A 21562-nucleotide genomic window follows, 5' to 3' on the forward strand; every position below is an offset into this window, starting at 1 on the left:
AACTTCTGTGGAGTACTAGAACCATTACTGGATCAAAAAGAAATACGGTTCTTACCCTGAACTGACCTGATTCTTTAACCATTTCAAAAATAACGTTTAATGTAATATTACATTTTTTTCGTGTTGCAGTTTCAGTCCAAAGCCTGAATGCATTTTACTAGTACATTATACATTTATGTACTGCCATAATTATTAGGAAATAATTACTGTGTACAAAGTCACTGCTGTAAACCAAATAATGGAAGAAAAGAAGGATGGATTTTTAGATGTGAAATCTATTATAAAATTCATCCATACATTGGCCACACTTCTTTTTATTTTAAAGGAAATTAGTGAATGACCTTGCCTCATGAGAAACAGCCAACCTATGTACACATAAAACTATGAGGTTATGATTGTTTGGTTTAGTGAAGTAACTCATTTGACGGCCTAACATGTTCAACCATTCTTTTAGATCTTAACGTTTCTCTCAGAACTTTATATGTTTGACCCTGCCCTTTACAAGCAAACATGATAAAGTAATAATCACAACTGTAAAAATACAATCTTTTATCTAATCTCGTCTCAGAAAATTAGGAGAAGCATATTTTCTCTTTTGTTTGTTTGCGGAAGTAAACCAGTTCAACTGGTAACGAAGACTTTTGCTAAAACCTGGATATCTAAATGTTTTCCAGCAAGGACAGTGTACAAATTCATGGGAAGAAGCTATCCATTACTGTACTGATGATTTTGGTATAGCATCATCTTGAGACTGCTTTACAGCAGTGTCCTTTTTATAAAATCTCTTCATTAATGAAGGCTAAGAGTCAATTTCTGTTTTTCCTCATTAAACATAAAGTGTGCCCAACAGTTAATCATGTTTTTATTGTCATAGGTGTTTTAAAGCAGTATCAGCATGTCTTGCTGCCCTAAAAATAGATTAAATAAAAGTGTGATGCTCCCTAATAAAGGAAATATGACTTGTAAGCAACTAGGAATACCTGACGATTTTATCTGACCACCATGTGGGCAGATAATACCATTAGAAGAATTTTTTTCTTTATTTGCACAGAAACTCAACTTTTTATGGATACTGATGCTAATGAATGTTCAGAAGCACTTAAAGAAGTAATAATGACTGTTTTACTTTACTATTGAGTGATGTATTCATCTCACATTATAGCCATGTTGATCCCTCAGCATCTCATTTACATGTTAATAAATGTATTTGTGTATGGATCTCAACAAAATTAGTTAAGTTTTTTCAAGAATTTATAAGCGGTACCTTAATTAAGAATTCTGCCATTCATTCTATTCACTTCTCTTTTCTTGCGTTAATCTCACATATCTCTGCTTATTTCTCCACAATCAGATGGTTCTCACGTGAATGCAACTTATTTTTCACATTAATTTCCTTCTTCTCTGAAAAATCTCTTAAGGCAGAAGTCCTGGCTGCCTCTACTGAAGAAGCAGCAAGCGGTCCAAATCAGTTGTACTGGTTTCTTCTACTGTTTTAAAGAATATATTAATTTGCTCAGAGCACATTTATGTAGACATTAAACAAACCAAAAAAATTATGCCAGAAATAATATTTATAAACTTATGTAAGATTCTGCTGTGTTATGATTTACATTTTCATCTGGCAGGCATGAACCTCGTTTTTCTCTACTACTTTAAGGTTTTGTTTTGGAAAGTGCTGACACCTGAAAGGCTGCCTTGCCTCCATCATTATTAGTATTCTCTTGCTTCCCCATCCATCTCTTTCTTTAACTCATCTTTATTTTTGTCACCTTCCTCGAGAAGCAGATTAAGTTTGACTTTTAATTTTGGTACACACATCTATTCCTATATGTGTATATATGTTTTCAATATGCAAAAATTTTCTGTTACTGTGCTATGTGTAGTTTTATCTTTTTTTTTTTTTTTTAAAGAAAGCTATTGTTCATTCTCCAGTAATTTCATGGTCCAGTTGACTGTGCCTTTGGATAATATGGGTAAGAGGGATTAGATGCTTTTTTTTATGGTCTAGAGACATTCTGTAACATAACTTTTTTTGTGTTTGCTCAATTTTTTCAGATGGAAAAATTAATATTTTTGTTGTGAACATCAAGATGCTGTTTTATGGCACTCTGAGAGCCCAAATGAAAATTAATTATGGCATAAGTAAAATAATCGTACAGCCACTATTCTACTTCAGTCAGTCAGATTCAAAGTATTTTGATTGTTTTATGGATCCTGTGAACATCAATCACAGAGTTTCGTCTAGTAGATAATTGTAGGTGCAACTGAGGAAATATTTTTGCAAAGCCCATTGATAGGCTATTCAGTAACAAACTGCTTATTTTAATCTGCTTTTATTCCCCCAAGGTATAAAATAATTACTGGAAAGCCTTCTGGTGCAATATCTGGAGTACAGAAAGCAGAAAATGGACCAATTGACTGGAGTGGAGACATGCCTGTTTCTTGTAGTCTTTCTCGGTAAGTATAGTGTACCCAGTTCTCTTTTGCACTTTGGTGTTTGGAACCTTTGTTGACTAAAGTCACAAATACTTAAGTGTAGTTTTGTTTTGTTTTGTTTAATGTTTCAGTAGATGTCATTAAACCATATGCCTTGATTCGTGATTTTCATCTTTGGCAATATAAAGATCGATTTGGGTCTATGTAAATAATTTTGCCAGATCTCTTTTAGGACATAGAGCGTACGTACATTTTTGAGATTGCTAATTACTGGTCTTGGAATTGTGTGCTATGTGGGGATCCAGCTAAGGACCTTGGTATCTCTTGTGCTGACCTTCATAATGACATAGCACAAATAGTGGCACAGATAGGAATAACTAGAGTTCTAAAAAACACTCAAGAGGTTTGATATTATCCTCATTTTCAAAAAGTAATCATATTGTTCAAAAGGTGAGAAATAAGTTTTCGGGACTTCTCTAGTGGCACAGTGGTTAAGAATCCACCTGCCAATGCAGGGGACATGGGTTTGAGCCCTGGTCTGGGAAGATCCCACATGCTGCAGAGCAACTAAGCCCATGCGCCACAACAACTGAGCCTGTGCTCTAGAGCCCGCGAGCCACAACTACTGAGACCGTGTGCAACAACTACTGAATCCCGCGCACCTAGAGCCCATGCTCCGCAACAAGAGAAGCCACCGCAAAGAGAAGCCCATGCACTGCAACGAAGAGTAGCCCCCACTAGCCGCAGTTAGATAAAGCCTGCGTGCAGCAACAAAGACCCAACGCAGCCATAAATTAATTAATTGATTAATTAAATTTTAAAAAAAGAAAGAAATAACAGTTTTCTACTACTTTTTCCAGCATTTCAAATGTTCATATAGGTCTTATTATGGCAGCCAGAACTCAAATTATATATGAATTCTGTTATCACAAAGAGAGATTTAAGGTAAAAGAAATTAAAAGTAGAGAGTAAATTTTTTTTTTCTGTTGCTATATCTTTTTTTTTTTGAAGTATATTTGATTTACAAAGTTGTGTTAATTTGAGAGTAAATTATTTTAGATTTTACTCTAGAAATAAAGCCAAGGGACTCATCAATATTTAGAATTTGTAATTAACTGAGTTCTGTTTTTCCTGAGTGTAGGAATTGTATAATCCACAAGTGAACACACATAGGTTATGATTTACTGGCTTAATGCCTTTTATAATCTGTGGGTGCTCTTTGTATTACTTTCAGCATATAAGTAAATAAATATATTTATTCAAAATATTTATTTAAACTATATATATATCACAAGCTAATAAAATATGTCCTATCATTTTATATATTTCTGTGAAAACTCAATTTAAACCGGTAGTTCCAGTGCTGAAATCATTTTTGAAAACCACTACCCTGACAGTTTCATTTTTGTGTGTTACTTAAAGAAAAGTCTCCAAAATAAAATTATGTCATGCAGCTAGAATTACCAAGAGAAGCTCACTTTACTGGAGAGCAGAAATTTAATATTATAATAGTGATCTGTGTTAAATTTTGATTTGGAAAATACTCATTTTGGAGATCTCAGGCATAACTGATAACATTTAAAGGGGTCGGGAAATGAGCACCTGCTGTTTAATAACTATATTGCTGACACTCAGACTCAATAATGTGACAATCTGAACTGTATATTGCATATTTCAGGAGGGTAACAGGCCTTATTTATCTAATTATTCTTTAGCACACCAAGTTATAAATTTTTTGATAAAAATTGCTCAGGTATCAGAAAGTATATTACATGATTTTTTTAAATAGTAAGGACCTTAAGTACTACCAATCAGCAATAAAAACAACTACCAAAAATGTAACAACCACAGAAAAAAGATAACCATCCTCTTTCTTATATGTATTAATTAGTCAAGACTGGATAGCCAATGAGAAAAACCTAACTCAGTTCATATAAGTGAAACAGGATTTAAGTGAAAAATAGATTGACATTATAATTCAAAGTTCACATGTGTATGTAACTCAGAGCCCAGTGGAATCCTCAGATTCAGACTGTCATCAAGACTTGGTCTCTTCAAATCATTCAGTTCTGCTTTTCTCTGATTTCTATTTACTTTCAGCCAGGCTCTTTCCTGGCAGCCACAAGGTGGCTGCTGGCATTGCCAGATTCACATTCTCACAGCTTTGGAAGCTCAGTGGAAAGACAGACTTTCTTTCCCGATAGTTTAGCAAAGATTTCTGGGTTGATTCTTATTTAACAACTTACATGCTACCACCTGGCCACTTCTGGCTAATCATAATCACCAAACCTGACTGTCATGCCCATCTATGCACAGGGAGTAGAGTTAGAGAGTAGAGAGGTGTGGATTCTCTTACAAAATGAGGGAGAATAGATACTTGTTAGGCAAAACTTTTTTTTTTTTAATTTATTTATTTACTTATTTATGGCTGTGTTGGGTCTTCGTTTCTGTGCTAGGGCTTTCTCTAGTTGCGGCGAGTGGGGGCCACTCTTCATCGCAGTGCGCGGGCCTTTCACTGTCGCGGCCTCTCTTGTTGCGGTGCACAGGCTCCAGACGCGCAGGATCAGTAGTTGTGGCTCACGGGCCTAGTTGCTCTGCGGCATGTGGGATCTTCCCAGACCAGGGCTCGAACCCATGTCCCCTGCATTGGCAGGCAGATTCTCAACCACTGCGCCACCAGGGAAGCCCTAGGCAAAAATTTTAATGTCCACTGCATACCTTAAAAACTGTTAACAGGCAAGGAATTATTCCAGTGTCTGTCGTGTAGTCAATAATATATTTTTAAGACTACTTGAAATTCCATAATTGAGTGTATTTAAGCATATTTTAAAATTCAGTGAAAGCATGGGAAAGAATAAAGGTCCTTCCATTCTTTTTTTTTTTTTAATGTTTACGTTTATTAGTCAAAGATTATTCCTAGTTGAATTGGCATTCATTGATTGCTAAATGATTATAGTAATTTTCCTTCCTAAAGAAGTGTACTACAAAAGGCATATGAAGGGCTTCCCTGGTGGCACAGTGGTTGAGAATCTGCCTGCTAATGCAGGGGACACGGGTTCGAGCCCTGGTCTGGGAAGATCCCACATGCCGCGGAGCAACTGGGCCCGTGAGCCACAATTACTGAGCCTGCGCGTCTGGAGCCTGTGCTCCGCAACAAGAGAGGCCACGATAGTGAGAGGCCCGCGCACCGCGATGAAGAGTGTCCCCCACTTGCCACAACTGGAGAAAGCCCTCGCACAGAAACGAAGACCCAACACAGTCATAAATAAATAAAAAATTAAAAAAAAAAAAAAAAGGCATATGAATTCAACATAAAAAATTACGTATTGGAGTGACGTATTAAAAGGACGTTAATGACCCTGAAATTAAACCATTATCTTATCCTCATGACCACAGGGTTCCAATCAACTTATCTCACCTGGATAGCATGTATATACAATGTTAGAATATGTTTGGAAAAGTGAGGAAACTTGGGAAGGAGAGAATCAAAGAAAATAATCTGTAAAAGCTAACATAAAAATACCATAACCCCTGGTTCATTGACAGGCAATATTAAATCAAGGTTACCTGGCTTTCTGAAAAGTTGGCAGATTTTTTACAATTTTAAATTAATCTAATCTAATAATAGTTCCTTTGATTTGTTGGTGAATATTATGATTTTGTACCTAGACAAAATATAACACATTCACTCTTCATGTAACTTTTTTCAATACTATTTTAGGGGTCTTCAGGTTCTACTTACCCCTGTTCTTGCAAACATCCTTGAGGCAGATCAGGAAAAGTGTTGGGGTTTTGACCAGTTTTTTGCAGAAACAAGTGATATACTTCACCGGATGATAATTCATGTTTTTTCGCTACAACAAATGACAGCTCATAAAGTTTATATTCATAGCTATAATACGTAAGTACCTCTTTATATTTTTTTCCTGTACTGTAATGTCTTGTTATATAATTATTACGTATCTTCATAAATCAGGAGAGGAAATAGAAAAGATGCCCCAGCTTCACCAGAGGTACCCACTTTCTGCTTAGAAAACATTTGAGTGCTGAGTAAATTCCTTTTCACTTATCTTTGGAGTAAAAGGATTAGTTTTCTAATTTTCTAAAATTTACAGGTAAATTAGCTTGTTCTTACATTGCAAGTTTTACAAGACTATTTTCCTTTCTGTGCTTTCTCTCAAATTACATAATCACATAACTACAAATAGCATTTACTAATAAATGGGCCAGGTTTTATTAAGAATATTGTCCTGTCACTTAAAAAATATTAAAGTGTAAGTCCTAAAGATAGTTAGTGTAGTTACTGTTTGCATATGTGGCATAAAGCCCTTATTGATTACTAGGGAAATAACCATTTGTTTTATCTTAAAAAAACACATTACACCCGTGTGATAAAAATCTGCCCATGTGATAACTACATAACTAAATCACACACATCCTTACATGTGGAACTACGGAAATCTGAATAAGATAGGTGGATTATACCAGTGTCAGGATCCTGATTGTAATATTGTACTATACTTATGCAAGATGTTACCATTGGGGGAAACTGAGTAAAGGGTATATAGTGTCTCTCCATATAATTTCTTTCAACTGCACATGAATCTACAAAGATCTCAAAAAAAATGTTTTTTAAAATGAAAGGGAAAAAAACATTACATCCTTTCTATATGCCTTAATTGCTGTTTGACAAGTCTCAGCAGTTTTGATGCCTCATAAAACTCAAAAAGAGACTTTCACTGGTAATTTATTAAGGAATAAAAGCAATTAGATGGAGTAATATTTTAGACATTTTTGTCTAATCTATATCTAACATAATATCATAAACATTAAATATAATGTAAATATAATGAATAAAATAATATTCATATAACATTAGGTTAAAATATATTATTCATCTTTATTTTGGTGCTTAATAGCCTGAATAGATATGTACCATAGTTAGGTGTTGGCCACTATTTCATCTTAAGAGTGTGCGTGAACATAAAAAGCCCACACAAGCCTGAGCCAAAAATCACAGCAGAGGCTTTTTGAAAGTGGCTTTTTTTTTTGTTTGGAATCACAACATTGCTGCTGGAACATTTATTTGATTTCATGAATCTGTTTAGGGAGAATCTGCCTTTTTCCCCAAAACATCATTTTGAAAATGCCTGATTTTATTAATTCATTTAACAAACATTACATAGTCATGTTGTAAGTATTGTTCTCATTTCTTTATATATTTAAATCATTAGTCCTCACAACAGTCCTGTGTATTGTACATATCCAATATAGGTATCAAACATAAAAATATTTTAGAATTGATTGCTGTATAGGCAGATTATGTGGAATTTTCAATTTAATAGACTTTATAGTATCCACATCGACAAAGCAGCATTTCTGTGGACTGGTCATGATCTAAAGTATCACTGAGAAATAAATGTTGTGGCCCTCGTTAAAAAAATTTTTTTTACCTCTTTTTTTATCCCAATTATGTTGTCCTTTTGGATTTTTCTCACACAGTGCTACTGTATTCCATGAACTGGTGTATAAACAAACCAAAATTATTTCTTCAAATCAAGAACTTATATATGAAGGACGACGTTTAGTGCTAGAACCTGGAAGACTGGCACAGCATTTCCCTAAAACTACTGAGGAAAATCCCATCTTTGTAGTAAGCCGGGAACCTCTGAGTATGATAGGATTGATACATGAAAAAAGTAAGTTGGGATTTTTCTTACTGTTCTTACTAGCCATTTAAAAAAAAAAAAACCCTGAGAATTCCCTGGCGGTACAGTGGGTAGGATTCCACACTCTCACTGCTGAGGGCCCCGGTTCAATCCCTGGTCAGGGAACTAAGATCCCACAAGCCATGCGGCACAGCCAAAAGAAAAAAAAACGACAAAACACTATAAAAATGATTGTCATCTTCATAAAGTCGACTGATGATGACATTAATGTAGAACTTTTATAAATATTAAAATTTTGTAAGTTAATTGAGAATAGTAAAATTTAAAACCCTGTATGCAACAAAATATGACGTTAAATATTTTGTTTATAAAATGGTAAAATAGTTTGTCATGTATGTTTTACTGTAGCTCTCTGCTTTTAGTATTTTACTCAGAATAACCTTTTGTATCCTAAATCTCAGCAAATATTTATTGTTTCCAGGGTGAATAGGACACTTTTTCAGGCTTTGAAGTTTAAGAAAAATTAGATCTGCATTTTGGAATCTTTTAAATTATTAATTCTAGTGGTGAAAAAAAATTACCTGGATTTTTATATTTCTGTTTAGATCTTAGGATTTGATTTAGATTTAAAGAAAAGCATTGAGCTTGTTATGTTGGAATATATTTAAGAAAAAGAAATGAAACTCCTTAGAAATAGTGCAGGAAATTTGTTAAGGAATGAGCATTTTGTTCAAGTGGTTTTCTTTAACCAGGAAAAGAACATTAAAGAGTTTACCACTAACATTTAATTTAGAGGTAATTTAGAGGTTAATGTTTAATTTGGAGGTTGATGTATGAAGGATGAAATAATTCATAATTTTTTATTTCTGATTTTAATTATGTCATATTTCAGTTTCCCTCCCTAAAGTACATCCACGTTATGATTTAGATGGGGATGCCAGCATGGCTAAGGTTAGTATTTAATTAAATGACTATATAAACATCTGAATTAAAATTATCTTATCAATAATGGAAGCAATAAAAAGTGTATCTTTATATACACCTATATAATTTAGGAAATTATTCATTTAGATTGTTACCCATGACACATTTTTGTGTTCTTTCTTCTTTGTATCCTTTCTTGAACTCATAGGAAAGTTTTCTCCATTGAGACAGTGCATGTTTACCATTATTATGTTAAGGATAAAATATTTATTGCAGTTATATCTGTCCTTAGCTTTTGGAAATTAGTAGCTTACTGTGTTTTTAATGATAAAAACACAAAAGCTTGAAAATTTTTATGTGAAAGTTTTTCTTACCCTGTACCACAGCACCAAATATTGACACTTTGTATTTCTTCATTAGGCAGTAACAGGAGTTGTGTGTTATGCCTGTAGAATTGCCAGTACCTTGCTGCTTTATCAGGAATTAATGCGAAAGGGGATACGATGGTTGATGTAAGTAATGGATTGAAATTTGAAAATTGATCTTCACATAGGCCTCATTAAATAACTGGTAATCATCCCATCATTGATGCTTTACCTCTTCAGACTAGGTAGGGTCATGTGTATGATTTTTATTATAATACATTTGTTTCACACTTAGTTTACAAAACGTTTAGCAGCTGGGTTTTTTTTTTCGTTTGATTCCTACAAAAACCTTATGAGACAGATAGGACAAATAGTATCTGAATTTTAAAATTAAGAAAAAAAAAATTAGAAAAATATAGGATTTCCCTGGTGGTCCAGTGGTTAGTACTTGGCACTTTCACTGCCGTGGCCCCGTGACCCTAAGAAAAGTTTTGTGGATGAATATATGATATGTCATCTTCCATCTGATAGAAGTGGAGAATGAATGGTCTCTTAAGAATAGTGCCTCTAGTTCTATACAACATCATTTGAAGTGTTTCAATTTTATACACACATAATAATGGACTCAACAGTGCCCTTAGGCTTTAATGCTTGTGACAGTTTATGTATACCCACCTCACACCTGTCCTTCCATTCTCGAAAAAACATATGAAGCATTTCATCATTCTTGTTCTTCTGCTGCTGCTTCTAAGAAGAAAAAAGTATAAGGCTCTTTTTTTTTCCCTGTCACCTTTATGTTAAACCCATAAATTTATGCTTATAATTTTTTTTTTATGTGTTCACATATCCCGTTTGTAAGCCTATGCTTTTCTCTTTCTCTTAAGAAGCCTTTTTATTTTTACTAAATGGTTTTTGGAAAAACCTAAGTGTTGACTCCATTTATTTTCATAGCATTGTTACTAACAGCTCTTGTTTCCTCTTGCTGCCGCTATCTACTCCAGTCGCTGCTCCATGAAGCTTTTGTTTCTTTTACTTATTAGCTTTTAGTTCAATAAGTCATGAGAAAATAGTTTTTCATGTAGACCACTGTTGGCAAACTTTTTCAGTTAGTAAATATTTTAGACTTTGTGGACTGCAAGTTCTCTGTTTTCATTTTGTTTTTACAGCCTTTAAAAATGTAAATACCTTTCTTAGCAGAAACAGGCATCAGGCCTTAGTTTGTTGGCCCTTGATATAGATCAGAAGGTCTTCAGTTATATTATATACTATGTCATCCTGCTTAAGTATAAATCAGACAATAGTCTACTATGAGCAGTAAAAATTAATTCTGGTGGTATAAAATGTAATGCTGTTCAGCTTTTTTGTGTGATTGTAGATTAGTTTTTATTCCTTAATATAATTTTAATGCCTTAGATTTCTAAACTGTTAACCTGATAAGTGTTAATGGTTTGTGCCCTGGATAGGTATAAAGCGTCACAGAGATGCTTTCAGTAGTAAAAAGTGAATTGGCTTTCATAATGTATCAAGACTGTTAAGAAGTTTGTCTGAACAGAAAGTAGTACAGCAGTGTAATTAGTGAAAGGCAAGAGAAAACAAATAATTCTTCATATAAACTAACGGGAATATTATTATTTTTTAGAGAATTAGTTAAAGATGATTATAATGAAACTGTTCACAAAAAGACAGAAGTTGTGATCACATTAGATTTCTGCATCAGAAACATTGAAAAGACTGTGAAAGTGTAAGTAGACTACTTCCTTACTAACAGTGGTTAAAATGTCAACGATTTTCCATTTCTGTTTAGTTTGTTTAGTTTGTTTAGTTATCCTTGGCATGATATAGCATGCTCTGCAAGTCTTTCTATTAAGGGGCAACCTTAGATTAAGTCATTTCCTCATAAGGGCAAAAATATTCACTCATTTCAGTAAGAAATGAGTACCATCTCTTTGGTGGCATTTTCTCCTTCCCTTTGAAAAGGAAAAGGAATCTGAAATAGAAACATCTCATTTTTTTTACCTTGCAAAGCAGACAACTCTGCATAGGAAAATATAAAACCTGTGATCAAAGGAAGTAGGAAGAGGTATTCTAGAACCCTATTTGGGTAGTATTTTTAGAATTTGGGGATTACTTTTAGTTTACTCTTCCTTATTAATCTTACTCCTGAGAATGCCTTTTGAAACAGAATGATATTTTAAACTGCCCTGTTCCGAGGCTATACTGTTTGTACTGCACAGGAAGTATAATAAGTGCAACTAGTATATACTCTAGACCTCCATTATTTCCGAAATCTAGTATTTCGACTACTATCCTGACATAAGACTGAAATAAAGTTGTCTTTTATAGTTTATCTCTTAATCTGCAAATTTATAAGCAGAAATATATAAAATTCCTTCTTTACAGAGACATCAAGTTTTCTTGGGATCTGTTGCTTATAGGCTTTGCATTCAATATTCTATTCTTAAATGGTTATGATAATAAAAACTCATATAATTTATAAAACATCTTTTAAAATCTATGCTCATTTAAAATTTTATGCTCATTTAATTTTTCTGTACTTGTTTTTCGTACAGATATGAAAAGTTGATGAAGATCAACTTAGAAGCAGCAGAGTTAGGTGAAATTTCAGACATACACACCAAACTGTTGAGAGTGAGTATTTACAAAATTTTGACAATCGTGGGCTCATAATCTATTCCTTTGCTGGCAAGATTAGATCCGAACTTTCCTAGAAACATGATGTACCTAAAGATCTCCAGAGAAAGAACAGCCTTTTCCCAACTTAAGGAACACAACATGATATCGCAGCCAATTGATTTATTAATAATTTTACTTCTTACCCCCTTAATGTTGGTCCTTCAGGTTGCTTGCTACTTCTCACACTTTTATGTAATGCTGTAAAAAATAACTTTGTCCATAAAATATTTTCCATATTTTAGAAGTATAAGGTAACACATTTTTAACGTTAATGTTAAAGAAGACATAAAGCATGAAAAGCAAGATATGTATTTGACTATATAAGAATTTAAGAGGCTTCCTTGGTGACAGTGGTTAAGAATCTACCTGCCAATGCAGGGGACAAGGGTTTGAGCCCTGGTCCAAGAAGATCCCACATGCTGTGAAACAACTAAGCCCGTGCACCACAACTACTGAGCCTGTGCTCTAGAGCCCGCCAGCCACAACTGCTGAGCCTGCATGCCACAGCTACTGAAGCCCGTGCGCCTAGAGCCCGTGCTCCACCACAATGAGGAGTCCACATACTGCAACGAAGATTAGCCCCCGCTCGCCGCAACTAGAGAAAGCCCGCGCGCAGCAACGAAGGTCCAACGCAGCCAAAAATAAATAAATAAATTTTTAAAAAAATATTAAATAAAGAAAGAATTGAAGATCTCTGTATGTTTTTTGTTTTGTTTTAGTTTTTTCTTTTTTTTTTTCCTTTTTGGCCGCACCATGCGGCTTGTAGGATCTGAGTTCCCCAGCCAGGGATTGAACCTGGGCCCTCGGCAGTGAAAGTGCAGAGTCCTAACCGCTGGACCACCAGGGAATTCCCAAGATCTCTATATGTTAAAAAAAATAATGTTAAAAAACAAATAGATTGAGAAAATTAGATAAAGGGTTTTTTTATGTATATGAAAATAATTCATACAAATGCATAAGGAAAACATTAAATCTGCAGTAAATAGAGAACATTTAGAAATGATTTAAAAATGAATAGATCTAAGTGAAACTCTTGGAAAAAAAAGTTCAACCCCAAGAGTAATAGAAAATTGCGTAGTATAACAGTAAGATACCATTTTGTCTTTCAAATTAGCAAGGCTTTAAGAATTATATATAATGCCAGTGCTAACACGGGCACGCTTGTTTGTTGCTAGTAGCAGCATAAACCACCACTTAAAACTTAATTTGAAAAACAATAGTATCAGGACACTTAAAATATTCAAACATATTCATCCTTTAAGTCCAACTTTTATCCTTTCTTCAAAACTTTTACAGATGCTCTCAGTTCTGTGGTAGATAAGTGATAAATTTACTAAGCTTAAAATGAACAGGATCTTAGATGAGGTTTCATTTTTTGTTTTTAAGAGGAGGTACTTTTCTTTTTAGCTCTAAACAAAGAGCACAATTTTGCATATCTACATTTATACTTGGGACTATGCTAATAATTCTCCTCTTTGATTTTCATGAGATAGAGTACTAACCATATTTTGTAGATAAAGAAACAAGCTTAATTGAATGATTAAAAGTATTTTCTATGTTTTTTAAAAAAGAGTATTAGATGTAAGCAATGTTTTATAAAATATATTTTATCTAAGATTTTTAAAAATTAATTTATTTTTGTCTGTGTTGGGTCTTCGTTGCTGTGTGCAGGCTTCCTCTAGTTGCGGCAAGCGGGGGCCACTCTTCACTGCAGTGCACGGGCTTCTCATTGCGGTGGCTTCTCTTGTTGCAGAGCCCGGGCTCTAGGTGCGCGGGCTTCAGTAGTTATGGCATGCAGGCTCAGTAGTTATGGCTCATGGGCTCTAGAGCGCAGGCTTGGTAGTTGTGGCGCACGGGCTTAGTTGCTCTGCAGCATGTGGGATCTTCCCAGACCAGGGCGTGAACCCGTGTCCCCTACATTGGCAGGCGGATTCTTAACCACTATGCCACCAGGGAAGCCCTATAAAATATATTAATACTCATGTTTTATTATCATATTGTACTCTTGGTGGAATATAACCTAAGAAACTGTCCTTGCATTTAAAGATAAAAATAATTATTCTGACTTTGAACTGAAGTAATCTACAAAAGAAATGTTATTCAAACTTTAGGCTCCATTGGCATTGTGATGATCATTTCTGATTTTTGGTAATCTGGATCTGAACCCATTGGTTTTATTTAGCTTTCCAGTTCTCAGGGAACAATCGAAACCAGTCTTCAGGATATTGAAAGCAAATTATCTCCAGGTGGATTGCTGGCAGATACATGGACCCATCAAGAAGGCACTCATCCAAAAGATAGACAGTAGGTTATAATTGCATTGGCAGTTTCTGCTCTTATTATTAAATGTCCTTTTTCGCATTGACTCAATTAATTTATTTGGATTTTTCTTTCTTAAATAGTGTAGAAAAGCTACAAGTCCTGTTAAATTGCATCACAGAGATTTACTATCAGTTCAAAAAAGACAAAGCAGAACGTAGTAAGTAAAATTTTCCATTTGTTAATCTGAGTCAGCCCTACTAGTTGTAATTCGGTTGAATTAATTTGGTATATTTGTAAGGGTGACTACATAAGTTATTTATTTCAGAGACTTGGTTCTGTCAGGGAAGAGGTTGAAGGTATTAAAAATTATCCTTAAAACCAACCTTTTGAGTATTTCAAATCAGGGATCAGAACTCTGAAACCTCTAGAGGCCACACACGTAACGGAAAGGAATGAGATTGGCCCGTGGAAACTGAAGGGGACTAGAGAGGAGGACCCCACCCCCGTGTGAAGGGGAGAGCCACTACTCAGATTCACCTGATTGTTTTTCCAATGTTCCTAGACCTCAAGAGAAGCTAGAAATAGACTTTATTAGAAATATCCTGATTTTTAAATGTTGGCAGTTAATTTTTTTTTTTAACATTAGCACTGTACAGGCCAAATAAAAGCATTTGTGGGCAGTATCTACCCATGGGTCAGAAGTTTGTGACATCTGCTTTAAACTCTTAGCCTTTATGAAGTAATAATCTCAAAAAAAAATTGCATGTGATTTTATGATACTACATTTACAAGAGTAATACATATTCTTATTTTTAGGACTAGCTTATAATGAAGAACAAATCCACAAATTTGATAAGTAAGTGTCCAGATTATGTTTAATAATTATTTTTGGTTATGTTTCTTCTTAAAGTTGGAATTAATCATAATAAAAAATACATTTTAATCTTGGCTTTATAGGATTGTTACTGTATGTGCACATATTTGAGGCCCACTCATCTGGCCCCTGGTTGAGAGGTTACTGAGACGGGAGAATAAGGGGGCAGTCTTCTGCCTCCTGTGCTCTGATTGCAGAAGGACAGATAATGGAGAACATAGGCAAGGGCAGACTTAACCACCTCCTTAACCTTAACCTCATTCGATAAATAGTTTTTGACCATTCTCCACTATCAACCTTCTTTTTCTCCTCTTGCTGCTATAATGTCTGTCTTAGAAACCTTAGGCTTTCTACCGTAAATATTCTAAACCCACAACAGTCATTACAGGAAATAAATTTCATATATTTGAGAATTCTTTAATATTGGAAATAGAAACAGTGACATTGGTTTAAGCCTCTGATTATTTCTAAATTACAGGCAAAAACTGTATTATCATGCAACAAAAGCTATGACCCACTTTACAGATGAATGTGTTAAAAAGTACGAGGCTTTTTTGGATAAGTCAGAAGAATGGATGAGGTAAGTAAACTTTTTGGGGGGTGATTAGTGGTTGTCTGCACAATATATAATTTAATGTATATTATATATTTTAAGTAAAAATAATATTTCATTAGACTGCTTATTAATTGGTTCTTTTTGGTTTTCAGAAAGATGCTTCATCTTAGGAAACAGTTATTATCCCTAACTAATCAGTGTTTTGATATTGAAGAAGAAGTATCAAAGTATCAAGACTATACTAATGAGGTATAGCTTCAAAATTATCTAGAAAAAAAAGGCTTTTTCCTACTAGGAAAAATTAAAATAAAATTCTTCTAAGTTTATATCTGATAATGTTTGAGAAGAGAGAAATAGGGTATAATATGCCTATATCCAGCTCTGCTTGCCCACTTGTGGTATGTATTTTGAGCCAAGTTTTAAGAAGTTTTACAGTGAAAAACATCTGATAGACCATTTTTTAAAATCATCTATATGCAAAGTTTTTCTTAAAGAGTTTTAAGTATTATATCATTGATGGTTTTGAAATTAAAACTTAAAGCTATAAAGGGCTTATTAAAACCTGTAACATTTGATCTAAGATCTGTAGTAAGTATTCTGTCCTGTGATTGATATGGTTTTTTTGTTTGTTTGTTTTTGATGTTCTAGTTACAAGAAACTTTGCCACAGAAAATGTTTGCAGCCTCCAGTGGAATCAAACATACCATGACCCCAATTTATCCATGTTCTAACACATTAGTGGAAATGACTCTTGGGTAAGAAATTTATTATTTGGTAACTGTAGTGTTTCCATTTGTTTTTATTTCATTTTGTGATCTTGCTCTTTTATTTTGAAATGTTGTATATTTGTTATGAATACATTTGCTAATATTATTTAATGACTTAGATCAATCTAGAGAACTAAACATACTATAAATATAACTGTAAAACTTGCATACTTTTTTTGAGCACAGGTACTTTTATCTTTATTTTGAATATAGTATGAAGAAATTAAAGGAAGAAATGGAAGGGGTAGTTAAAGAACTTGCTGAAAATAATCATATTTTAGAAAGGTGAGTAATACAAAGATCATTCTGCCCTGTGATTATATATGCAATTGAGTACATAAACATACATCTATACTTGTATCTGTCTGTCTTCCTGTATCAATAGGTTAAGCAGTGGGAAAGGAATATTAAGTCAGAACCCTTAGGTTTTTTGAATTTCATGGTGCCTTTTAATGTGTTTGGGGTTGTTTTGATAAAGACAAGTCAACTGTGATTGATTCCATTTTATAGAAGCACTGGTTAATAGAATTCTTTGAATCAGTCTGTGAAAACGAAAATCTTTTGCACATTTTTCAAAACATTTTCTCATTAGAATTATCATTTTCAGTTCTGGATTCAGAGTTGCTTAGGAGGTGCCAGCACTCTGATCAGTGCTGTGTAACTCACAGAGCCCTCTGAACCCCTCCTTGCATGTGAGCACCATCTGTTCATGGAGTTCTTTGAGGAGCTGAGTGTCTGCTTATCTCCAGAATCCTAATAGATCAAGGAGAAAGAGAGTTGGAAAATGTACAGAGCCAATAAAGCCGCTTTGGTGGCTGTTTCCTTGTCCGGGTTCCTCAGAGAAGTTAAGTCCTATTTGGCTCATGAATAGAACCCTTCTCTTTCCAGCCCTTAGGTGCTTCTCCACAGGTCCTCTCACCCGCAAGATATTAATGCAAGGATTTCACATTTATGTGGTGTTTTGTACCCTTGAAGGGCACTTTCAGGCTGCATGGCCTCACTAAGCGTGTATTCCAGCCTTGCATTCCAGGGCACAGCAGATAGTCTTTGTCCATGTTCCACAGGTGTTGACATTCATACCTGAAAAGATGAGCTGGAGCTGGAACCCAGCCTCCTATCTCCCCACTAGCCCTGTTCTCTCAAATAAAAGACCAAACATGTTCATAAGGCTTGGAAAGATTAAATACCAGGAAATCAAATGATATTTGAGCTACATGCAGAAAGTTATCAGACGCTTCTATAGCATTATCGATTTTTTAAAATGAATTTAATGAATTGGTAAAAAAATGTTTAAACAATATATAATTGTAAAAATTGAAATAAAAGACCCCACCTCCCCTTTCTCATACCTCCCCACTCCCACAGAAGTAATCACTATTAATAGTTTGTTGTGCATGTGTGTTTTATAAGAATGGAATCATTCTGTTCATACTGGTTTAGTCTTACTTTTTTCACTTAAGGCTGTATATCAAGGGTACTTTTTCATATCCATACATATAGCTCTATTTTTCTCATTTTCAACAGCTGCCTGATATCCTAGTGTATGGATCTACCATATCTATTTGGTGCATCCCTATTTGTTGGGCATTTAAGTTGTTTCTGATTTTTCACAATTACAAAACATGCTTCAGTGAACACACTTGTATATATACCTTCATGTGCTTGTGTAAGAATTTTTGAAAGGTTGACTTCTTGATGTTTCTAGATGTGGAGTTGTTGGGTCAAAGGGTATGCACATTTGAATTTTTTTTTATATATAGATTTATTTATTTATTTATTTATTTATTTATGGCTGCATTGGGTCTTTGTTGCTGCGCGTGGGCTTTCTCTAGTTTCAGTGGGTGGGGGCTACTCTTCATTGTGGTGCGCAGCCTTCTTATTACAGTGGCTTCTCTTTGGAGCACGGGCTCTAGGCACGTGGGCTTCAGTAGTTGTGGCATGCAGGCTCAGTAGTTGTGGTGCACGGACTTAGTTGCTCTGCAGCATGTGGGATCTTCCCAGACCAGGGCTCAAACCCGTGTTCCCTGCATTGGCAGGTGGATTCTTAACCACTGCGGCACCAGGGAAGACCCTGTACATTTGAATTTTGATAGGCGTTGTTAGTTTGTTCTCTAAAAGGCTTGTTACAGTCCCATTGTCAACACTGAATGTTATCAGTTTTTTAGATGTTTGCCAGCTTGTTTAGTAGAAACCAACATCTTGTTTTAATTTGGATATCTTTGGTTAATAGTGATGTCAAACATCTTTTTATATGTTTATTCAATTTTTTTTTCTGTGAATTGCCTATTAGGTTTTAAAGTCTTTTTCCTATTGGTTTTCTATTGGTTTCCTATTGGTTTATAGTATCTACATAGTAATTATCTAACTCTTTATAACTTTTTATAAATTTATGCAACTTATAGTTTCTTCACAACTTTAGCTAAATCCTAAATTTATTCTGAAAGGCTAAAGATTAGCAAGTAGAAAAGACTATTAAAATATGTTTTAACAAAATTTTATATTGAATCACATGTTTTGTGGAATAAAATCCCCACTTGCCAAAGCATGTCCAGTAAGTCTTGTTTTACTTGCAGGCTTGACAATACATGGGTAATCAGACATGGCAGAATCATAACTTAAATGTTAAATGACCACTTAAGGATTTGTGCCAGAACTAGTAATAGAAGCCAGGTCTTGTACACTGTCTCCATATGGATATCTATCACTTCAGATTTTTTTGTATCTAAAATCACTTAACATCATCCTTCCCAACTCAGTCTCCCCTGTAATTTCCTCATCTTCTTCCCCTTTCTCCTGCTACCATGAACATAAATTATTTTATTTTATTATTTATTTTTTTAATGAATTTATTTATTTTATTTATTTATTTTTGGCTGCGTTGGGTCTTCATTGCTGCATGGGCTTCATCTAGTTGCGGCGAGTGGGGGCTACTCTTCGTTGCGGTGCACGGGCTTCTCATTGCCGTGGCTTCTCTTGTTGCAGAGCACAGGCTCTAGGCATGCGGGCTCTGTAGTTGTGGCTCGCGGGCTTTAGAGCGCAAGCTCAGTAGTTGTGGCGCATGGGCTTAGTTGCTCTGCGGCATGTGGGATCTTCCCAGACCAGGGATCAAACCCCTGCGTTGGCAGACAGATTCTTAACCACTGTGCCACCAGGGAAGTCCCCATAAATTATTTTAGACACTCACTCTTCTTTACTCCCTTTCATCAAGTTTGGTAATCTTCCGTCAAACGTTTCTGTGTTCCCCCTCATCAACCTCATTTAGATCTCCTTTCCCCCTACCTTGTGAGCCATGATAATAATCTACTACCTATTTCCCTAACCAGCTCTTCCCATCTGTCATGGGTTTTACAGCCAAAGTAATATTCCCAAATACTGATCTAATCATACCACTCCCTTGGCTCAAAAATTTCTAAATTCCTGTTACCTAAAAAGTCAAGTCTAAATTCATACTTGAATTAAAAGAATATAATAGTCTGGCCCCAGCCTAATCACCCAACTTTATTTTCCACTATTCCTCCAAGTAACATTCTGTTTTAGCAAGATTCCATTCCTTACTGTCCCTGACTCCCAACTCCACATCTTTCCTTATAAATCCCACCCCACCAAAATAAATTATCCAGCTCTTTCTAACACTTTCTAGATTACATTACTCCCCCATTTTCTCTTAAGAAGTCTTCCCAAGCCACTGAGTTGTATTTTTTCACATATTTATGATAGTGGCACTGTGTTTCAGTAAGAAATAGAGCAAATTATAGTTGGTTAACTCTTTAAAAATAATAGTTTATTCATCTGAAAAGTATTTTATATTCTTCTTTAAAATGTTGGAGGCCAAATAAATGAATCTTTTGAGATTGCCTTTTTTCTTTTGTGTTTTAGGTTTGGCTCTTTAACCATGGATGGTGGCCTTCGCAATGTTGACTGTCTATAGCTTTATAAGAAGTTTGAGGCAAGTTTCAGTTTGCACAAGACAATAATGTTGGGGCATTAAACGAATGCCTCTGTAGGTGGTCTCTTGTTTCTACATTTCACTATTTGATGTGGTCATGTAAATATGTACAATACTGTAAATACATAAAAATATATAAATTTTTGGCTGCTAAGATGTAATTTTACTTTTTAACATTTATAATTATATGAGGACATTTGACCTCAGTGAGCACTGAGAAGAAAGCCATGACCGATACGTTGAGATACTTACTGATCCTCGACTCTTCTGAGTAAGGCCAGCTAAGTCATATATCTCTGACTGCCTACTGGAAACATTTTTAAGTGGAACCAAAATTGGTGTCCTTACAAATCAGTAAAGGTTGATTGTTAACACGTTTATAAGTGATAGAATGGAGAGGTAGCTTTTGTGAGTGGGGAGCAGAACCGAACCACTGTTTTACTAGGATCACAGTTTTTTTGAGAAGGATAAAGTGGCATTATCCCAGTTATCCTTGTATCTGTTTAATTTCAGGTAAATTATTGAGCAAAATTTTTTAAGTGATTTAATTATTAAAAACTGTTCATTTTTATTTTGGCCATAAATGTATAATTGTCATAAAAATTTTAGGATCATTTCAACTGTTTTAAGCTGTATATTTCTTCTTTACTTTAATTCTGCTTACTACTTCATGAAGAAGTATCAATAAATTTCTCAATTGTAATGTGAAGAGTTTGTATTTTTCTGTGTACAGCAGTTTGAGAAACAAAAGTTATCTTTTGAAAAATAATATGGGTGGTAATGGTAAATTATCCTCAGAAATTACACGAGGGGCAATTTTGTGACTCTTATAAACCCACTGATTCCAAGTTTCGTAGTTCTTTCATAAATTCATAAATGTATGCTATACAAATCCAAAAGGAGCCTTCTCTTTGAAAAATGTACACAAGAGTTCTAGACTAAAGGATTGTGCTCAGTGAGAAATTATTTTGCCCAAGAAGGATTTGGTTTTAGTTTTGCTTTCTGACTTCTTAGATGACTGAAGTATGATCATGTACGACCTGTAATATCATAAAGAGATCATGTCCTA

At 34.6% G+C, this 21562-nt stretch overlaps 1 protein-coding gene and 1 non-coding gene across 2 annotated transcripts in view; one reads left to right on the forward strand and one right to left on the reverse strand.

Moving 5' to 3' along the window:
• TBK1 (TANK binding kinase 1) overlaps window positions 1–21118 on the forward strand; it is a 39392-nt gene extending 18274 nt beyond the window's left edge. The window contains exons 7-21 of the mRNA XM_068561039.1: window positions 2347–2457; window positions 6158–6337; window positions 7939–8135; window positions 8998–9056; window positions 9450–9541; window positions 11034–11135; window positions 11965–12043; window positions 14271–14392; window positions 14491–14567; window positions 15167–15206; window positions 15703–15804; window positions 15933–16029; window positions 16429–16535; window positions 16761–16832; window positions 20424–21118. Of these exons, the coding sequence (XP_068417140.1) occupies window positions 2347–2457; window positions 6158–6337; window positions 7939–8135; window positions 8998–9056; window positions 9450–9541; window positions 11034–11135; window positions 11965–12043; window positions 14271–14392; window positions 14491–14567; window positions 15167–15206; window positions 15703–15804; window positions 15933–16029; window positions 16429–16535; window positions 16761–16832; window positions 20424–20475 (1489 nt within the window). The 3' untranslated portion in view covers window positions 20476–21118. The remainder of the gene's footprint in view (window positions 1–2346; window positions 2458–6157; window positions 6338–7938; window positions 8136–8997; window positions 9057–9449; window positions 9542–11033; window positions 11136–11964; window positions 12044–14270; window positions 14393–14490; window positions 14568–15166; window positions 15207–15702; window positions 15805–15932; window positions 16030–16428; window positions 16536–16760; window positions 16833–20423) is intronic.
• Window positions 12863–12935, reverse strand: TRNAE-UUC (transfer RNA glutamic acid (anticodon UUC)). The gene has a single exon. It is a non-coding gene; the product is annotated as a tRNA-Glu (tRNA).
• Window positions 21119–21562: the final 444 nt, after the last annotated feature.

Source organism: Eschrichtius robustus, chromosome 13 (assembly GCF_028021215.1).
Source record: "Eschrichtius robustus isolate mEscRob2 chromosome 13, mEscRob2.pri, whole genome shotgun sequence".
In the NCBI taxonomy this organism is placed as follows: Eukaryota; Metazoa; Chordata; class Mammalia; order Artiodactyla; family Eschrichtiidae; genus Eschrichtius; species Eschrichtius robustus.